The sequence below is a fragment of the Clupea harengus genome, chromosome 1, assembly GCF_900700415.2.
Source record: "Clupea harengus chromosome 1, Ch_v2.0.2, whole genome shotgun sequence".
Taxonomy (NCBI): Eukaryota; Metazoa; Chordata; class Actinopteri; order Clupeiformes; family Clupeidae; genus Clupea; species Clupea harengus.
Window position 1 is genome coordinate 24,395,004 of NC_045152.1, and position 18,915 is coordinate 24,413,918.

Sequence of the window (18,915 nt, forward strand, 5' to 3'; positions counted from 1 at the left end):
ATCTACTGTACTAAATCAGAAAATGACCATGATATGTCATCAGAGATTAAGGTAACATACTAAACTGAAATACTGGCTTCTCTGACAACAATGCTACTGCCAGTATATTCTCCTTTTAAAATATCTGTTCTGGAGCGGAACATCTGTTTGTGTTTTGGCTTGTGTGATTCCATCCGCTGCCCATTTTTCAAGTACCATTTCGACACAGCTGGTTGCCAGATAAGAACGTGAACATAGTGTGCGCCCGCCATGGAAGTTAGCAAATTAACTGGACCAACAGAGATCATGTTTGATTCTACCCAACCAAAAAGCCTCGGCATCCTTCTCCAAAGCTGCATGACCAGAGACGTAGCAAATTGCTTAAATATTGAAGATGCATTTGACAGATGGAGACAGCTAAGAGCCCAGAAGGATCTTAAGACAGATGGCGAGTTGGCTCATTCCCTCTTGAACAGGTCAGTATTTAGCTTCAGCTAAGGTTAACTAACCTTAACTAGTTTATCACAGCTACTAGTAGGGATGGGCATTTCAAGTAGTTTCACCATTCCAGTACTTACGTTCATATATGTGTGCTGCTGGGTTATCAAGGCAGTGAGTATTTGAGACACACAGGCGGTGAAGTGATCCCAAGTAGAGCTGTCTAACGCAATCATGCGAACACATGCTAATGTGCTGCTATCCATCACACCAGAGGATCGACGGTTTTCTACCTTGGCAACAACCAGCGTGACAGAACTATAGCCTATGACAGAAACTGTCAGTTTGACTCTAGATTGACATAATTTATGTAAGTGATTACTCTATACATTGAACGAATACTGACGTACAGTACAGTACAGTAACGTTACTCATGCCCATCCCTAGCTACTAGCTATTAATCTATCTTATCAAATATGTGCGAGTATGCAGGACTTGAACTCTCTCTTCTCTCTGTTGCTCTTCCTCTAGATCCCTCGCTGGCTTCACGACACTGGTGAGGGCACGTCATAACTAAGATTTACATCAGGCTGTAACAAGGAATAACAGTAGGCTACTACTCCAAAATAGATGTGAAATGATTTATACGTTATTCTTTAAAATTTAGCAATATGTTATCATTATCAGGGCCTAGAAAGAATTAACTCCAACTCCAGAGTGTAGCCCATTTTTGGAGCAGTGGGCTTGGTTTTGGGATATCAGGGCCAGCTTTGCTGCATCTAGCTAACACTGACAGAGTATAAAAATCCATATGAGCTGGTTTACAATTTGCAAACAATAGAAACACGGCGAACATATACATTAGCTGATTTACTGATAGTGTAGGACTCGTTTTTACTTTTGCCATTGTCAAAGTTTAATGTTGAGCTCGCCTTGCACTTTTTTGTGTTGGTTTGGTGTCATCAACCTGGCTGTCCGTGGACAGATGTGCATATTGCAGTGGAAGAATGGAAATCCAAAGTAATTGTTAATCAGACAAAAACGAATGTGTTGTTCAACAAGGTCATCATAAACTCAATACAACTCCTGGTAGCTGATATCCTACACCCAAGTTGACTTACATGACCCTTTGTGCCTAAACAAAAGGATAAAATAAAATAGAAAAAGATCAAATAGATTCCTTAGTTCTGCTGCTATACTGGTAGCGGTGTAACCAAGTAAATACTTTTAGTCAGGATCATAGCACTTTACTTTAGTATACCATAGCTATAATCTTTAAAATGAAAACAGAGTAGGCTGGCAGATAGATAGAAAGAAAGATAGCCACATGCCAACTCACTGATGCCTACTACGTGTCCTCAAGTTAACCTGTGAGGGTTTTTTTTTTTAGAAAGGAACAAAAGTAGAAATGATGATCACAAGGTGAAAATCTTGACTGATGTTTCCCACCCCTGGCCAATCTATGGATGGCCAAAGTCATAATCAGGTTGTGGGGTGAATAGTAAGAGTACAATGTAGTGGTACTTTCCCACAGTCTCTTTCTCTGTCCCCCTCTCTCTCTAGCTTTCATTCTCTCCCTTTATTTCTGTTTAGCACCCACATGTTACCATATTTCACACTTTGCCTCCCATCAGAAGGTTAAAAGAGAAGGTCAGAAGAGGGACAAACTTCTGTGCCCACAAGCTGAAAGACACAGACCACAGTGAAACAGTTGTCATAACATGTGACATGTAAACATGTCTTTTTCACTGACTGGCCTAACTGTGGTATAACAGTGGCATGTTTAGTTTCATATTCTTGAAGTGAACCAAAAATGAGATTGTCTAGTTGTCTATTTGTTCCTCATGTGTTATGTTTCTATTCCGTATGAAGATGATTATTTGTATTTAATGTTATTTTCTAATTGTGGTCAGCATCGCAAAGAAAAGATATCAGCATACTTCAGCTAGAGGTAAATCCACTCAAAGGTATACTCTCGACAGCTCCCTGACTGCCAGTTTACACATCTCTGAGGTGTCCACAAGAGAAAAAAAGTGCTTCAGTACAATGCCACTTTTGCCATGACCTTTTAATCATCTGAGATACGGAGTTACGCAACACAAGATTTGCACAACATTTCTCCTCACCACAGCCACCTCAAGTCTCAAAGTTGTCCAGTATGTGGTCCTTTCTACCATTCTTTAATGTGGCTTTACTTCTCAAATTTTCCTTTGTCAGTGTAGACTTCCTGTCTCAGTCACTCCTCTCTCTCACTCGCTCTCTTTCCTTTTTTGTCACCTTGAAAGCAGAGTGGGAGGGAAGGGGGTGTGGGAACTGTGAAACTCACCAGTACTCATAGCCCTTCTGCACTACCACTACCTCCAAAACCCAGAAGAGACACATTCAGTCATTACCACTGGTAGGAGGACGTTGGCAGACCTTCTGCCCCACTCACGGACTTGCATTTCCACCTTGATTCGTCAATGTAAATACACAGATTGAAACCTTTTGTATTCAAATTGGACGAATTCCACTTAATACAAAACCATGAATAGCAATAGGTAGGACCTTCTGAGGAGGTCAAGCATTCTGACAACCATACAAGACTGTCTGGAGATTATTTAAGGGAATGTCCTGATGTGAATATTCAGTTTCGTTCTCACTCAGCACTACGTTTATATCCGCTATGTCACACCCCACTTACTGAGTGTGAATGCCGGCCCGGGCATTTGGTCAAAAGCATGCCCATGGGAATATTTCTTAAAATTCAAGGTGTTTTTTAATGCTGCCTTATATGATCATACATTCATAAACAGCTAGGGTGACCAGGCGTCCTGCTTTGTGTTGTACTGAGATAATTTTTCCCTGGTCATTTGGTTTTCAATTGTCAGAAATAAGAACACATGGATGCGTTATTTACCCACCTGGCACATGAGTCACTTATGCCATTGTGGTATAGTTTGTACTCTGTTTAATAGCGCTACGTCAAAAGCAGCAACCTGGCTCATACAAATGCAACATAGCCCAACTTTCCTAAAAGCCTGGCTTTCATACAGTGGCAGAGAGAGCAGTGAAGGCGATCATCAAGAGGCTGTGATGGCCGTCAACTGTGCAGACTGGGCGGGGGTTTGGGCAATTAACACCTCTTCTACATTCCAAAAACACAAACTTTGCAGATAAAGTCAAATCTACCAGGCGAAATCATTGCCACATGCTTTACATAAGAACAGTTGCCTTCGATGGGCCTGTAATGGCCAATGCATGTTGGATGTCTATCAATAGACACGTGTTACATTAATGGGCCAGCAAAAGCTGTAGCCTGTATCTTTTATGGCCAAACTGGTGTGCTGTGGAATCGAGTAGAGGTCAAAGTATGGGTGTTTGCGAGCCAAAAGTCAGAATACGAATGTTTCTTGATCAGTTAGATAGACATTATATCAAAGGGAACCTCTCAGTGTTGGTAACATGTCCCACATTGTCCCACACAAACGTACTATTCCGCCCATCTGGTTCTGCTTTCATCTGGTCACATAATCAGCCCAAATTCAAGAGTTTCTCCTGACCTGCCTCTTTTATGAGCTCAATACAATATCATTGGCAGTCATGACCTGCTTGTGGTGTTTCTGAGCTCGAGCACTTGATTTATGAGCTAGATTTGAGTGCAGTGTGCCACAGCATCCGTTCTGATTTCCTGATGGGCTGACTGGGCAGATCTGGCACAGTTTAAGACCCTGTTTCCTGTTTGTTAACACATCATGAACCCTCTATTATATCATTAACTGCTTATTTGTCGTGAGATGTATGTCTTTTGTGGCACTACAGTGTATACGGTATGTTAACATACTAGGGACTCTGGCACAGCTCTCACCGATGACTAAGGGTAATTTGAGACTTCCATCCGGCAGAAGGTTCCGGGGTATCAAGACCAAAACCTTGCGCCACCTGAAAAGTTTTTTTCCCACGGCAGTGGGGCTCACAAACAAGCCCCCTGCATCACACTGACTCTGGGTCACCCCCCACCCACCCTCACACACACATATACACATTCACACAAATGCACCACAGCGTAAATTATTTATATACCGTACTGCACTATGCTAATTCCAATTCACTGCATCTTAGCCCCACACGTGCCCAAATTATTTATTGTTCTATTTGGTCAAACATTTATCTTTCATTCTTATTTTTGCTATTTGGTTAATATGTTTATATGTTTTATGTCCTATGCACCAACCACACCAAGTTAATTTCCTGTATGTGTAAATATACCAATAAGAATAATTCTGATTTTGATTCTGATATTTTCCCACAGGTTTTTGTCTGTGATACATTCTCAGACAGAATACAAATTCAACCTTATCTAGTGGGCCTTATTACAGAACGATTAAGCCCTTTTCTGTAACCACCACCTCCACCCCAAAACACTCACATTCAGATATCCAAAGTTACATTGCAGAGGCAAGTCGTAAGCATTGGCAAGTGGTCTGATTGATAAGCTTCATATTAAGTTAAACCAGTTAAACCAGTTATACCAGCCTCCTTTGGTGTTTAAATCGCCCCTCCTGGGGTAACACTTTATTGTGATCTGGATTCCGAAGTCATCCATCCAATCCATCTGTCAAATTGCCTTTGTGTTTCATTTCAAGATTATAATTTGTATGCATGTACCAGTGCGGATTTATAACTGTATGTCCTAACAGACCATATATTTTTTCGCAAGCGGATTATATGCTGTTTTTTATGTGTGATGAGTGTGTGTGTGTGTGGTCAGCATTTTAAGGGGCCCTTCTGTGAACCACATGTAAAACAGAACAGGTTAGAAGTTCTTTACTTTCTGTTGTCTCAGTGCACAGCATCAGTGGAATAAAGTAAGTCATCACAGAACTTTCACACAACACCATGCATAACAATGAACTGGACCCCACCCTTGTCCCTTGGCTGATGGATGTCTATTTATATACATCTCTGTTTCTTCCTGATTAATGTGTCGGTAGCACATTGAGCTACTGAGACCTGAGAACGAGTGCTTAGGCGAAGGTGTGAATACTCTCACACACTCCACCCAAGCACACTACCTCTTAAGATATGCTATGCCACAGGCTTGAGTTCCCTCTCGCACACACACACTCACACACACACACACACGCACCCACACAAACACTTTTTTCATTTGTACGAATCTGCAAAACCTAAGCATGCACTGACAAACACGTACACTACACACCCAAAACACACACACACACACAGACCACATCTACTTGTAATTCCACACTGTCAAACATTACTTCAGTAACCATAATTCACTAACACAGCCTGTCTGTATTCACTTTAGCATATTCAAACCGAACAATCAAGTCAAGGCACATGCGGGAAAGACGATGAGGTCATGTCGTTTTTCATCTGTCGTAGCAGAGACCGTGTTTCCACTTGTGATTTCACATTGTGAAAGTGCTGTCCCAAACTCGTCCTGGTTACAGTTATGCTGTGCTGCACGCTGTGCACTTCTTCTGACATTACTGGAACTTACATTGGCATTCACAGTTAACCACACACCCAAACACATACACAAGCTCTCTCTCACACACACACACACACAAACTCCGACACCAAAATGCACACAAACCCCCTCCCAGCTGTGTACTGAACACACTAAAACGGCATAATATGTAACGGATTATATTCAGAGCATCACGGGCCTAGATACAGGGAAACTATTCCACACCTGCTTGAAGAAAATCTCTTACAGATACACACAAACACAAAGAGACATTTATAAAGAAAGCCATCCAGGTGTCCCTGTAGCCTATGTCAGGAAGCTAACATTATTTTAAATATAATGATTATGATCAACCACAAACACACTGAAATAAAAGGCAGGTGCTCTGGTAGTCACTGAGTACTAAACACAAATACAAAAAATACACTTTCAATGACAGGAAACTGATTTGAATTATAGTTAATATTTTTGGTACAAAAGTCATAACAATCATAAATAAAATCCCGGTTAATTTTGGTGAAAGATCTTCTGTATATGTATATATCTTCTAATATGCCCGGGGTCCCATGTTCTGTTTTGTGCGGTAAGACGGATGGACTTCGGTGGATGTTGTTAGAACGTTTCTGTCGTAAGATGATATAAACAACCACTCCCTCTGCTGTTCAAAAATCATGTTACAGTTTTCAAACACTTTTTCCTGAACATTTCCCCGAAGGGGTCATGTATGAATGGGAGCAGGGATCGATATTCAGGGAAATCTGTACTCTCAATTTCCCACCTCAAGACCTAGTAACATTTCACGGGAAATGCATTTATGACTGTGTTGTGAATGAAAGCAGTAACATTGCAGGGACAAGCAAGTAAATCCATCTGCCCCATCTGATGGATTGTCCGTTGCCCCATCTTTTCCAGCATTGCCATGTCATGTGTGAGAAGGCGCAAGAGGCAAGTGTTCTAAATGTAGCTGCATGTATGGATGGTGAAAATCACTTGCTCTGTACATAAAACACTGAATTATTCCCGTGCTGTATACTATTGGTCAGGGATGGATTAACGAACGGGCCTACCTGGCCCAGGCCCAGGGGCCCATGAGCTCAAGAGGCCCCTAAGCCAGAGCCTCTGCGTGAAGTCGCTGTTATGTATCTCTTATTTGTGGTTGAAAAAGGCATATTTTGTTCATTTGCTAATGGCTTTAATTGAGTGTACCTGTGCTGTGTTAGAAAAAGTGCAGCGCCTGGGGCGTAACGATACAATGCAGCCAGCGCGGAAGGTTCATAGGCAAAGAAGACCCTGCATTCTACATTTTACCGACCATAGGGATGCCAAAGTGTGATCAAGGACAGTGATCAAGGATGATATATTATGACCCAGTTGTGATACCTTATGCTATATATTCCCTCAAAATGGCAAACCTGTCTCTGTCATGGTATTCATAATTTTTAGGGGGAAATCATCAGTAACAATCTATAAAACAATTATATGCTTATCGTACATATACTATAGAAACTATAAAAAATCTGATTCAATTAAATTAATAATTTCTTATTTAATTTGTCATTTTTGTCATATACAGATATGCAATGATGATTGCTGGGTAATATGTATCTTGTTCGCCAATGTCAAGTCTCTATTTGATCATGTGACGAGACGATACGATATAGCTAGTTTAGGCGCAGAATCTGAACGTCAAGACCTACACACAGTACACAGTACACACACGCACAGTACACTTGCCGAACGACGCCTTTATAACATAAAAGTGGTGATGCACGATTTGCTCTTTCAATGGACAGAATAGCCAGCCCATTCAGCCTCTCCTGCCCCAAAGCCCATGCTGCTCAGGTAGGTCTTAATCAGTTTCAATTTGGAAAATAATCACTCGGCTGTTGCCCTGTCACATGTAATGTCAGAAACAATAGCAGGGCAGTGCACCGAAGGTGGATGTTACGGAGTAAACTTTGACCTGTTTACTTTCCCAATACAATAGCCAAAGTATCTAATTCAACCGTTAAATCCAACACATTGTTGGTAAAATATATAGGCCTATATACGCCTAATGGTGTTTGTGTGTGCGTGCGTGTTTTGCGAGTGCCCAATTTTTTTCTTCGCGCGGGGGGGGCCTTTAACATGTCCAGGCCCAGGGGCCCGTGGTTTCTTAATCCGTCCATGCTATTGGTAGAGCGCATGTTTGCTGTAGAGATTGTGCGTCTATTTCTCCAGTGGTCTCGTTTTGCCATGACAACCTCAAAGGAGCCAACAAACACGTGATGCGGCCGCCTTTCACATCCCGGATCAGCGCCCCTATTGAAGTTTGTGTGAAAGTTTCGGTCCACTCCCGAAAGAACCGGACTGCGCCGGACTTGAGGCATTCAATACGACTGAAGTAGTACTTTTTCGTGTTATAACCTATAAACTGAACAACTCTGCATCATCTTGTAATGGAGATTTAAATTAAAGAAACATTTCTGATCCACCAGCAAATCGCAGTAAGTGTAAAAAATGTATCAATGCTGCGCGAAAGTTGTAGCCTAGGTTAAATTCTAGCCCATATAATTGCTATAGAATTATTGTTTTCTGTTTGTTGTACTCGATGTCAACAATTTAGAAACTCAATATGGGCTCATTATATGCTTTATCTGAGCACTGTCCATCAATTCTGTAAGCGTTAAGTTACACTGTTTACGGTTTCCTACACAAGTTAATCAGTACCCCTGGCAGAGGTCAGTCGTTAAGGGGTGAGCCTACGGACCCCCACCCCCAATTATTATCTGTATTCAGGGAGGGGTTGGAGCTGCAAGAATGGTCATCTTTGTGAAATGTATAAACATATACACTTGGCAAGACAACTGCTCACTTGAAGGCACAGAAAATGCCAGTCTTATTGACTCATGGGCTCCCTGTGACCCTCTCACCCATCCCCCAACTGCAGAAAAGATTTAGACTTGGTAAACAAGTTGTTTTGCAGCCTATTGTATGCCAGAAAAACTTTTTTTAAGGTTGTGTGCACACTCACAGAATTTGATTAAATGTATCTGGTCAGTGAAATAAATTGTCTTCTGCCCATATTTGTCTCTCAGCCCGGTCTCACTCCAGTTTGAAGTTGTAGCGACTCAACAATGTTCACCCTGTCTGAGCTGGCCTCTCTGAACGAGCGGCAGAGCAGCTACAAGCTGCTGAAGCCCTGGTGGGAGGTGTTCATGGACTACCTGGTGGTTCTCATGCTCATGGTGTCAGTGCTTGCCGGCACCCTGCTGCTCTCTCGGGACCGGGTGGTTTGCCTTCCCATCCATCCCGTCTCATCATCCAGCAACCAAAGCCTGGCTTCTGAAGACCTCTCCCCTGAGGGTGCCCACACTACCCCAACACTACCAGCCCCCACCCCCGAGCCCCTCCTCCCCTCTCACCTTTCCTCGTCTGGTGCCAAGAGTTCAGCCCGAGGCCGCCGCACCAACATGGATTACCAGCAATACATCTATGTCAGCCAGGTGTGCTATCACGAGGCACTGCCCTGGTTCTCCCGCTTCTTCCCATATGTGGCGCTGCTGCAGTCACTGGTGCTGCTGGCCAGCGGCTGCTTCTGGTTCCACTTCCCGCTCACCTCATCCCGCATTGAGCACTTCCTGACCATCCTGGGCAAGTGCTGCGAGTCACCCTGGACCTCCCGCGCACTCTCGCACACCGCACGGCTGGACAGCGGCCAGTGTCGACCCACAGAGGAGGAGAAGGAGGAGGAAAGGCTGCAGGTCCACCTGCCACACCCAGTCCATCCTGCCTCCTTTACCAGACAGTCCAGCCTAGACTCTGGTACAGACAGCCCCCTGCTGGTGAGGTCGGACAGTGCGTCCACCGCGGCCCCTCCCTCACCTTGCCCCTCCATGCTCTCACGCACCTCCTCGCTGTCTTCTCTGTCCTTCATCGAGACAGTCTCTCCCCAGCCACAGCTGTCCCGTGTCATCCCAGATGCGACGAGGCCAACAGCTAGTCTTGACCGCAGTGATGGGGAGCAGGCACGGGCGCTGTTTGAGAGAGTGAGGCGGTTCCGGGCCCACTGTGAGAGTTCTGACATTATCTACAAGGTCAGAGTTGAATCCAGCATTTTTTCCAAACAGACTACATGAACTGACTTGGTATGATAATATTTTACATGTGAATGCAAAATGTGGAAAGTACCAAATCATAGTGATGGTAATAGTACTGATTGGTGATTGTCTGCAATGGTTTCCACATTTTGTATACTACTGTGTTATCACTTGATATATTTAAGTACATGAGTAAAGTAAGTATTTGAGTACTTTAAGTACATGAAAACACGTATGCATCAATGTTATGTCATATTCCTCCACTCAAAGGGAAACAAGACTGTTTGATGAAACCTTTTCACTGAAGTGGATGAGAATAAATCTGTAAATGTGCGCAGCCTTTTAAGTGGTTTCCATTGTGTCTTTTCCACAGGTTTACTTGGCTCAAACAATATTCAAGGTCCTGAAGGTTGTTCTTATCGTGAGCTACACCACACCACTGCTGGGATCCATCTCTTTCAACCACATCTGCCAGCCCTTGACCCACGCCCTGACTGGCTACCAAGCCTTCGAGTGCACTCATGCCCTGGCCTCTGTCCTACACAAGTTGCTGGTGGTCTACCTGTGCCTCGTGGGCCTTTTTGGCCTGCTAGGCCTGTACACTCTCAGCTGGATCTGGCACAAGTACGGCGGTGAACACGGAAGGGCAAGCGGGAGGACTGTGTTCATATGTCTGTCCTCATGAGTGAGTGGTGTGATTTGCTATCACAGATCTCCTCTGGATGGTGCTGGCCTAGTGTGCTTTTGTGAATGCACTAAACCATCTTGTTTGTTTTGTGGTTCTAACTCTGTGGTGTATAATTTGCGTGGTTGGGCCTAACAGTCCTGGAAATGGGAAAGTGGCCTTTTAATCAGCTTCACAGGGTTTGTGATTTATAGTGTGCTGTTTAAGGGGTTTGGGAGAGACTTGTACCACCAACACAGCTCTCACAAGCTTTTTTTTGTTCTGCTGTCAAGGAATGCATAAGCATGACTATTTGACCTGCTGTCAGAGCATGAAGGCAAGAGGCATGCCTTTAATGCTTTGCTTAAGCTGCCATTTTATAAGGGATGTACTGCAATAGCCCAAGAACTCTTAGGCTTCAAAGGCACTTATGGTTCTGCTATACAAACAATGCAATATTCTGTGTAGATTTATCCAGCCTGGTCAATTCTATTTTCTATTTCTTTGTTTTCTATCAGGACATTTTTTGTCATCCAGTTGTGATGCAGTATCTTGGCGTAAAGTAAAACAAATCAGGCTAGCTATCTGAGATAAGCTGGCATAAAGGCTAAACTTCCCATTCTCCTCTTTGTAGAGTTCTAACATCACTAATGTCCTGATTAAATCTTTTTACCACCTTTACCGAGGGCCTCATAACCTTGTCCCAACTGCTGTGCTTATGCTCCACAGGTCCTTGAGGAAGTACTCCTTTCAGTGCTTACATGAGACGGGTTCTATGCTGGATGTTCCAGACTTATGCAACGACCTGGCGTTCCTGCTTCACATGGCAGACCAGTATGACCCTCTACTGGCACACCGCCTCTCTGTCTTCCTGTCCCCGGTCAGTGAGACGCGGCTGCTGGAGGAGAACCTGGAGCGGCGCTGGGGAGTGGAGCGCCTGCGCGGCATGACTACCTTTGACCCCCAGGGCCGCACGCAGCTTCAGCTGGTGGCTCTGTCCAGCCTGCCCCCTGCCCTCTTCACCCTCAGCCAGCTGGAGGTGCTAAAGCTGGAGCTCATCACTGATGCCAAGCTCTCAGCACAGATTTCCAACATGACATCCCTCAGGCAAGTAGATCCAGGCACAGTACAACCAGATTGATGGTGATGTATACATCATATAACATACAATGTAAAAGAATGTAGAAGATCATTTATTGTAATAACATGACTAAACTCCTAACCTCAGTGCACCTGAGTAATTATTCACTGTATTTTACTGTGGCTTTTAACCAACCTGTGAAACCACTGGCAAATTTCTACATCTGTGGACAAGACAACTATTTTGTTATATTGCATTCAATGCTATTTAGTGCTGAGCTTGCCATATTAAATTTGACTCACAGGGAGCTGCATCTGTATCACTGCACAGCTGCAGTGGAGCCCGGAGCTCTCCTGTGTCTGCAGGAGCGTCTGGAGGTCCTTCACCTCACCTTCATCCAGGCCACAGACATTCCCGGTTGGGTATACTCCCTTCGCGGACTACAGGAGTTGCACATGACTGGACACTTGGGCTGCGAGGGTGGAGTGGGTCGCGGCTGGGCGGTAGGGAACCTGCGCCAGCTCCGCCACCTCCGCCTGCTTTCGCTCCGTGACTCATTGCAGCGCATACCGGCAGAGTTGGGAGAGGTGGCGGGCAGTCTTATGCGTCTGGAAATCCACAATGAAGGCGCAAGGCTTCTGGTGCTCACGGGGCTGCGGCGGGTGGTGGGCCTTACTGAGCTGCAGCTTCAGGGCTGCCAGCTGGAACGCCTGCCCTCTGCACTTTTGGCCCTCACAGGCCTCCGTAGTCTCGACCTGCAGCACAACTGCCTGCGCACCCTGGAGGAGCTGCTGAGCCTGCAGCACCTGCGGCGTCTCTCCAGCTTGCGTCTGGCTCACAACCGTGTGCTGGCCCTGCCGTCCAGTGTCGGGGTTCTGCGACGTCTGGAGCTTCTGGACCTGGCCCACAATGAGCTGCAGAGCCTGCCACCAGCTCTCTTCACCCTCCACAGGCTACGGCGACTCTACCTGGCAGGCAACCTGCTTGAAGTCCTGCCAGCAGAGGTGGGAGCACTGGCGCTGCTTCTGGAGCTTGATCTGAGCGGAAACAGGCTGGAGAGTCTCCCAGCGGAGCTCTGCACAAACTGCCTAGAGCTTCGCAACCTGAACGTGAGCTACAACTCCCTGGGCTCTCTCCCTCCAGACCTTGGCTCTCTAAGCCAGCTCTCACTGCTGGACCTGAGAGGGAACAGTCTGGAGCAGCTTCCTGCAGAACTGGGCTGCTGCACTGGGCTACGTGGGAGCGGCCTCCTGGTGGAGAACTGGCTGCTTCACTCACTACCTCGTCAGGTCCGGGACCTCCTGACACAGCCCCGCCCGTCCTCCACCTCTTCTTCTGAGCCGCCCTCCCGACCAGAGTCTGACAGCTTCCCCACTTTCTCCACTAGCCACTGGAGCTTTCTCTTGGCTGCTGAGTCTCGGATATAAAGACAATCAGTGGCTTCAGAAACATGTCTAAATTTGATTTGGTCATAGGCACTGAGAAAGGCTAAATAACAGCAGAGTTACGGCACAAATTCAAATTTGGCATAAATTTACTAAACGTGTTAGTTCTTGCTCTAGAACAGGGCAACACAACTTCATAAAGGTTGAGTACTACTCTGAAAAAAATCTTTAAAATCAGAATTATTTTGTGAATCAGACTAATATAGGGTTAATCTAAAAAAAATTGTAACTAAATATAAAAATTCACAGTGTTATTGCTACTAACACAGTTGATTGACACCCCCTTGGATTACTTTTGTGGGAAAATTGTAAACCAATATTAATAATCATTACATGCTTCTTGCTTGGCCATATATATTTTAATATAATATTTTAGAGCTTGTATAGTGCTTCATATTGTTTTGTTTTACTTGTGTCCCTGTCCCTGCAATATCAATTCCAAAACTCATAGCAACTACTCCTAATTATTTTGGTAACATAAATGGTAAGGGGTACTTGTATGTCTTACATAGCAAAACTTTACCAATGGGTCAGAGCCATTGGATTGTGGCTTAATAATCAATAATTTCCTTTAGCTAACAAAATGCCACATGAAGGTACACAGGCCAAGCAGATGTAATGACAAAAATCATCTTCATAAATGTATGTTTTCTAAAAAGCAAAGTCATGCGGCCTTTTGTTTCAAGCAGCAACCCATGAGTGACCATTCGGTTTAGGGATCATGCCACTGAATAAAAACTTTCTGAAGCCTGATTATGCCTGTAAAGATATTCTTTGTGATATGTTTTTTATTCTCCATCAGAATATTAGACAAAATAGCTAGAGACAACAAATAACAGTTTATAGACGCTCTGAAATGTAATTTACCTTAATATTAAAAACGGTTAGATTAGAAAACAGAATGTGCGTGAAGGCTACATGAAATCACCAAGACCTCTTAAACAGTTCGGTAAGACGAGCGTCTGGAACAACCAATAGCGTTGCTGTGTGTCATGGGGGCGGTACTTCCTGGAGGTGGTATAGGCCTACCGCTTGCACATGAGGTATTGATTCATTGAGTCAGTCTCGTTACCCAGTCTTGAGAAGTTTAAGGTCCCTGCAAGGTAAGAATTGTTATTCATTTATTTACTCTTATTGTTCGATGTTGTTTGCATGCCTAATGTTCACTGTTTAAATCGATATTAAGGACTTAAAGTGAAGTAATAGTTATTAGCCAGCACAGACTACAAAATGGATCGCTGGTTAGCTCGTTGTGTAACATTAGTCTGCTAGCTACGTCTATGGCTAACTAGCTTGCAGACTGTTGTTAATGTTCATGTATCGATGTGGCGGATTTAAAAAACTTAATTCGTAATTCATTCGTTCACTGACTTCGAACTCGAAAGCTCTTTTATCGTTCACCCGCTTTGTGATTTTGAGATGTGACGAACTTTTGAAAACAGTCGGGACTAGCTAATCACCCGTGTGGGTAACAAGGGACGTTGCAGGGTCCATTGTCCCTGTACGTTAAATCCGAAAGGCCAGGCACGCAGTAAGGTACATTTATGGTAAATTCATTCGACTTTCCCTCGAGAAGTGGGTAGGCACAATATTTATTTAGATTTGAAGTTACCGATTGCAATCAACACGAGTTTTGTAGTAGTCGTGTAGGGTTAAGAGCTATTTCTGCTAACAGTTAGCTTACTACGTAGCTTAGCTTGATTAGCCGTAGTTAGCATAGCTAACATTAACGCGGGGTGCGTGAAGTTGTGAGGCTACACTAGGGCTGCGTTCAGTCTCTTCAAAACGTTTATTTAAACGGAAACGATGGTGCATTGAACACCCTGTTGTGTTACGCAAGAGCAGCTGAGAAGACCGTTCTTTTCTAAGACCATTTTGGAGCATGATTTAATCTGAGTTCTCAACTTTTTATTCTTGAATTTGTAAAATACCTTAGTTGGATGTATTCTCCGCATTTTAATACAGCGGGGTTTATAAACACGTCATTAATTGGGTAACTCCTATGACACACCCACTTAACAAGACAAAACGTACTTAAACCCCCGTTCCACACCGTGTCAAGAAAACGAGTCGGTTTCGGTGCGCACTGTTTTCAGATTGAACGTGCCCCAGGTGAGCGCCTGACGCGCCACCCACAAGACTCCTGCATTTCAAAATTTAAGACGGCATTTTAATCGAGCACAGTGCTTTACCTGGTTGAAGATTTTAAACAATAGCATTTACCTGTTTTGATAACCAAACAAGTGTATCAATTGTGTGTGTGTGTGTGTGTGTGTACACAGTTTAGTTAGGCTTACCTTAGGCCAAGTGAGTATGTGTACTCTCAACATTTCTCTTTTTACTACTTTACATTTAACTGTATCTGTACATCATACTGTATGAAGTATTGGTTTTATTGCTGCTGCCTTGCAGTTTTCTTTATTGATGATTTACCAACAGGCATGGCACAAAAACTACTGAAAAGACACCCATGACCTTTGGTGTAACAATGCAGTTTGGGAGAAATTGTCTTACCCATTGGATCTCTCTGTGTTTGTAGCATGGCTGAGAATGATGTTGACAACGAGCTGCTCGACTATGAAGATGACGAGGAGCAGCAGGTCGCCCCAGAGACAGTTGCACCCGCTGGCAAGAAGGAGGTGAAGGGCTCCTACGTCTCCATCCACAGCTCTGGCTTCAGGGACTTCCTCCTCAAGCCTGAGCTGCTCCGGGCCATCGTGGACTGCGGTTTTGAGCATCCGTCTGAAGGTAGGAAAAGCTGGAAGCAATCCGTGGTGGCCCAACCCGGGAGTGCTTAGTGTCCGGGTGTATTCAGACTGTAGTTTCAATATTCGTTCAAGTTTTTTGTTTCTGCTAAGATACATTGATCAGTGGGATTGCACTAATAGGTGCACTCATGCAAAAAAAACATTTTTTTATTGATTTTCTTTTTCTGGAGGCTCATTAATCATTGACATTCTGTTCTCTTTCAGTTCAACACGAGTGTATCCCACAGGCCATTCTGGGTATGGATATTTTGTGCCAGGCCAAGTCTGGTATGGGAAAGACTGCCGTGTTTGTTCTTGCTACGCTACAGCAGATAGAGCCTGTAGATGGGCAGGTGAGGAACAAGATTGTTGTGCATGCTTTCATCATTTAGTTTACTTATAAATAACTTGTTCACTGTTTGTCATGGCTTGATGTCAAGCTTAATTTGTCTTGGTGGCGTTTCTGATGAGCTCTTATCAAAAATCATCTGGATTTTTCTCTCTTCCAGGTGTCGGTTCTTGTGATGTGCCACACACGTGAGCTGGCTTTCCAGATCAGCAAAGAGTATGAGCGTTTCTCCAAGTACATGTCCACTGTGAAGTGCGCTGTGTTCTTTGGTGGCCTCTCTATCAAGAAGGATGAGGAGGTTCTCCGCAAGAACTGTCCCCACATCGTGGTGGGCACACCTGGCCGTACTCTTGCCCTCATTCGCAACAAGAACCTCAACCTGAAGAATGTCAAACACTTTGTCCTAGATGAGTGCGACAAGATGTTGGAACAGCTAGGTAAGATGGATTTCCTACCCCTTCCCCTAGTATTTCAACAAGTTACGATATCTTTGTAGCACAGAAATCTGTAGTAGTAACCAATAGTAGTATTGGTAACCAGTTGTGAATTTTATGTGTAGGAAAAAACTTAATTTCAGGGCAATGTAGCCATCTTTCATGCCATTTTAATTACTGCAAATGATTAGATCTAAAGTGAATGTGATTTTAAAGGCTAGGGATTTAATATTTGTCCCATCCTTGTTGTGATGTTCCAACAGACATGAGGCGTGATGTGCAGGAGATTTTCCGGCTCACACCCCATGAGAAGCAGGTCATGATGTTCAGCGCCACGCTCAGCAAGGAGATCAGACCTGTCTGCCGCAAGTTCATGCAGGATGTGAGTGATGTGGTGCTGGTCTGGGAACTTCCTAAATTAGTGGATTTTGATTTATTTGTTAACAATGGATCATTGGATATTCAGCTGCCTTTTTGTATTTATGTTTGTTGGCTGATGTCTAATGGGTGTTCATCTCTTCTCAGCCCATGGAGGTGTTTGTGGATGATGAGACCAAGCTGACTCTGCACGGCTTGCAGCAGTACTATTGCAAGCTGAAGGACAGTGAGAAGAACCGCAAGCTCTTTGACCTCCTGGATGTGCTGGAGTTCAACCAGGTGTGAAGGAAAACCCCTTAGCTAATTTTGTGGATAAGCATGCGTGTACTCCCTGTAAATTCAACTGCCATTTTGAATTCTAAAATTTTGGTTTGAAGGAATCACCATCAGTGTGGTTTGAAATGTTTACTGTTTCTGCTGCACAGTTATTACATCCAACATTAGCAGTAATTGGTTCAATTTTGCTGTTCCTTGTGACATCTTGTTTTTGTGTGATCTGTAGCTTTGTGAAATGTTCGTGTTGTAATACCTGTCTATTCCTGCAGGTGGTGATCTTTGTGAAGTCTGTGCAGCGCTGCATGGCTCTTGCCCAGCTGCTGGTTGAGCAGAACTTCCCTGCCATCGCCATTCACAGCAGCATGGTCCAGGCTGAGAGGTTAGTCAGCCCTCAACACACTCTAGCAATACTTAAGACCTCACATCTCTTGTCACCTTTGCAGAAGTGTTTCACGGTGGTAACAATTGACTCGATTGTCCCCAGGCTGTCACGGTACCAGCAGTTCAAGGACTTCCAGAGACGGATACTGGTGGCCACCAACCTATTTGGTCGTGGGATGGATATTGAGCGAGTTAATATTGTCTTCAACTACGACATGCCAGAGGACTCTGATACTTATCTGCACAGGGTACGTCCTCTTGCATCCACCTTGCGCATCATGCGTCCCTTAACGATAACTAATACTGTGCTGGCCTTTGGTCCTATTGAAGCTTAACCTTTCCTCGCTCCCCCCAGGTGGCTCGTGCAGGCAGATTTGGCACGAAGGGCTTGGCTGTAACCTTTGTGTCTGACGAGACCGACGCCAAGACACTGAACGATGTGCAGGACCGCTTTGAAGTCAACGTTGCTGAGCTGCCAGATGAGATTGATATCTCCTCATACAGTACGTTTTGTGTATATAATCAGAGTTCGAGATCAGCTAATTCAAGTAAAATGACATGGATTAACTGCATCTGAATTAATTCTAAATTATTTCCAAATAAGGGTGTATTCATTTAGGGTGTATTACAAGATGCAAACTAAGTGAAAGCATTTAAGACTGTGTAGTATAATTCTGATGTAGTTTTTGATGGGACTGGATATGCTTAATTCCTCAGATCAGTTATCCAAAGGTTTTTGTAGTAACACACATTGTGTGTGAGGGTCGCCTTCTGATCTAATATCTGTCCCTATTAGCCTGTTGTAGAATGTGTTTGTGACACGTGAGCTAGGCTATGCGGTAACCAGAGAATGTTTGTGGATGGATGGCCCTTTGAATCTTGTGTCAACACTGAAATGCAGGAATGTCCAGCTGTTCGCTCACCACATGTCCTTCTGTCTTCCCCTTCTGTTGTCTTCTCTCTCTCTCTGTGCAGTTGACCAGTCCAGATGAGTTCTGATGCATGATGGAAGTCCTCCAGGCTTTGCCGCTCCCTTGTTTTTGTTTAGTTTTTTTGTTTTATAAATCAAGCTCATTTTGTTCCTACAATTTTAACTTTATTTGGTCTCTACTGCTTTTATTTTTTAAATGTGCCAATTGTGTTTTCTGTTGATGCAATTAAAAACTTTTTATACACCACAATGACTTG

At 44.1% G+C, this 18,915-nt stretch overlaps 2 protein-coding genes across 2 annotated transcripts; both read left to right on the forward strand.

The window, feature by feature from the left end:
* Positions 1-9,279: 9,279 nt before the first annotated feature.
* si:ch211-106h11.1 (volume-regulated anion channel subunit LRRC8D) lies at positions 9,280-13,915 on the forward strand. Its single transcript, XM_031569797.2, has 4 exons — positions 9,280-9,969; positions 10,346-10,596; positions 11,366-11,762; positions 12,026-13,915. The coding sequence occupies exons 1-4, from the start codon at positions 9,346-9,348 to the stop codon at positions 13,142-13,144; spliced, it is 2,391 nt and encodes a 796-aa protein (XP_031425657.2). The 5' UTR covers positions 9,280-9,345; the 3' UTR covers positions 13,145-13,915.
* A 236-nt stretch (positions 13,916-14,151) lies between these two features.
* ddx39ab (DEAD (Asp-Glu-Ala-Asp) box polypeptide 39Ab) lies at positions 14,152-18,908 on the forward strand. Its single transcript, XM_012825872.3, has 10 exons — positions 14,152-14,265; positions 15,702-15,910; positions 16,135-16,262; positions 16,419-16,695; positions 16,956-17,074; positions 17,218-17,349; positions 17,616-17,725; positions 17,831-17,975; positions 18,083-18,230; positions 18,703-18,908. The coding sequence occupies exons 2-10, from the start codon at positions 15,703-15,705 to the stop codon at positions 18,717-18,719; spliced, it is 1,284 nt and encodes a 427-aa protein (XP_012681326.1). The 5' UTR covers positions 14,152-14,265; position 15,702; the 3' UTR covers positions 18,720-18,908.
* The last annotated feature ends 7 nt before the right edge of the window (positions 18,909-18,915 follow it).

What these genes read in the sequence shown, in the direction of transcription:
- si:ch211-106h11.1 (XM_031569797.2), top strand. Translation starts at nt 9,346, where the DNA reads ATGGATTACCAGCAATACATCTATGTCAGCCAGGTGTGCTATCACGAG. An exon ending in GTTCTGACATTATCTACAAG is followed by an intron (nt 9,970 to 10,345) that starts GTCAGAGTTGAA and finishes TCTTTTCCACAG; the next exon opens with GTTTACTTGGCTCAAACAAT. An exon ending in CTCAGCTGGATCTGGCACAA is followed by an intron (nt 10,597 to 11,365) that starts GTACGGCGGTGA and finishes TATGCTCCACAG; the next exon opens with GTCCTTGAGGAAGTACTCCT.
- ddx39ab (XM_012825872.3), top strand. Translation starts at nt 15,703, where the DNA reads ATGGCTGAGAATGATGTTGACAACGAGCTGCTCGACTATGAAGATGAC. An exon ending in TAGAGCCTGTAGATGGGCAG is followed by an intron (nt 16,263 to 16,418) that starts GTGAGGAACAAG and finishes TCTCTCTTCCAG; the next exon opens with GTGTCGGTTCTTGTGATGTG. An exon ending in CAAGATGTTGGAACAGCTAG is followed by an intron (nt 16,696 to 16,955) that starts GTAAGATGGATT and finishes ATGTTCCAACAG; the next exon opens with ACATGAGGCGTGATGTGCAG.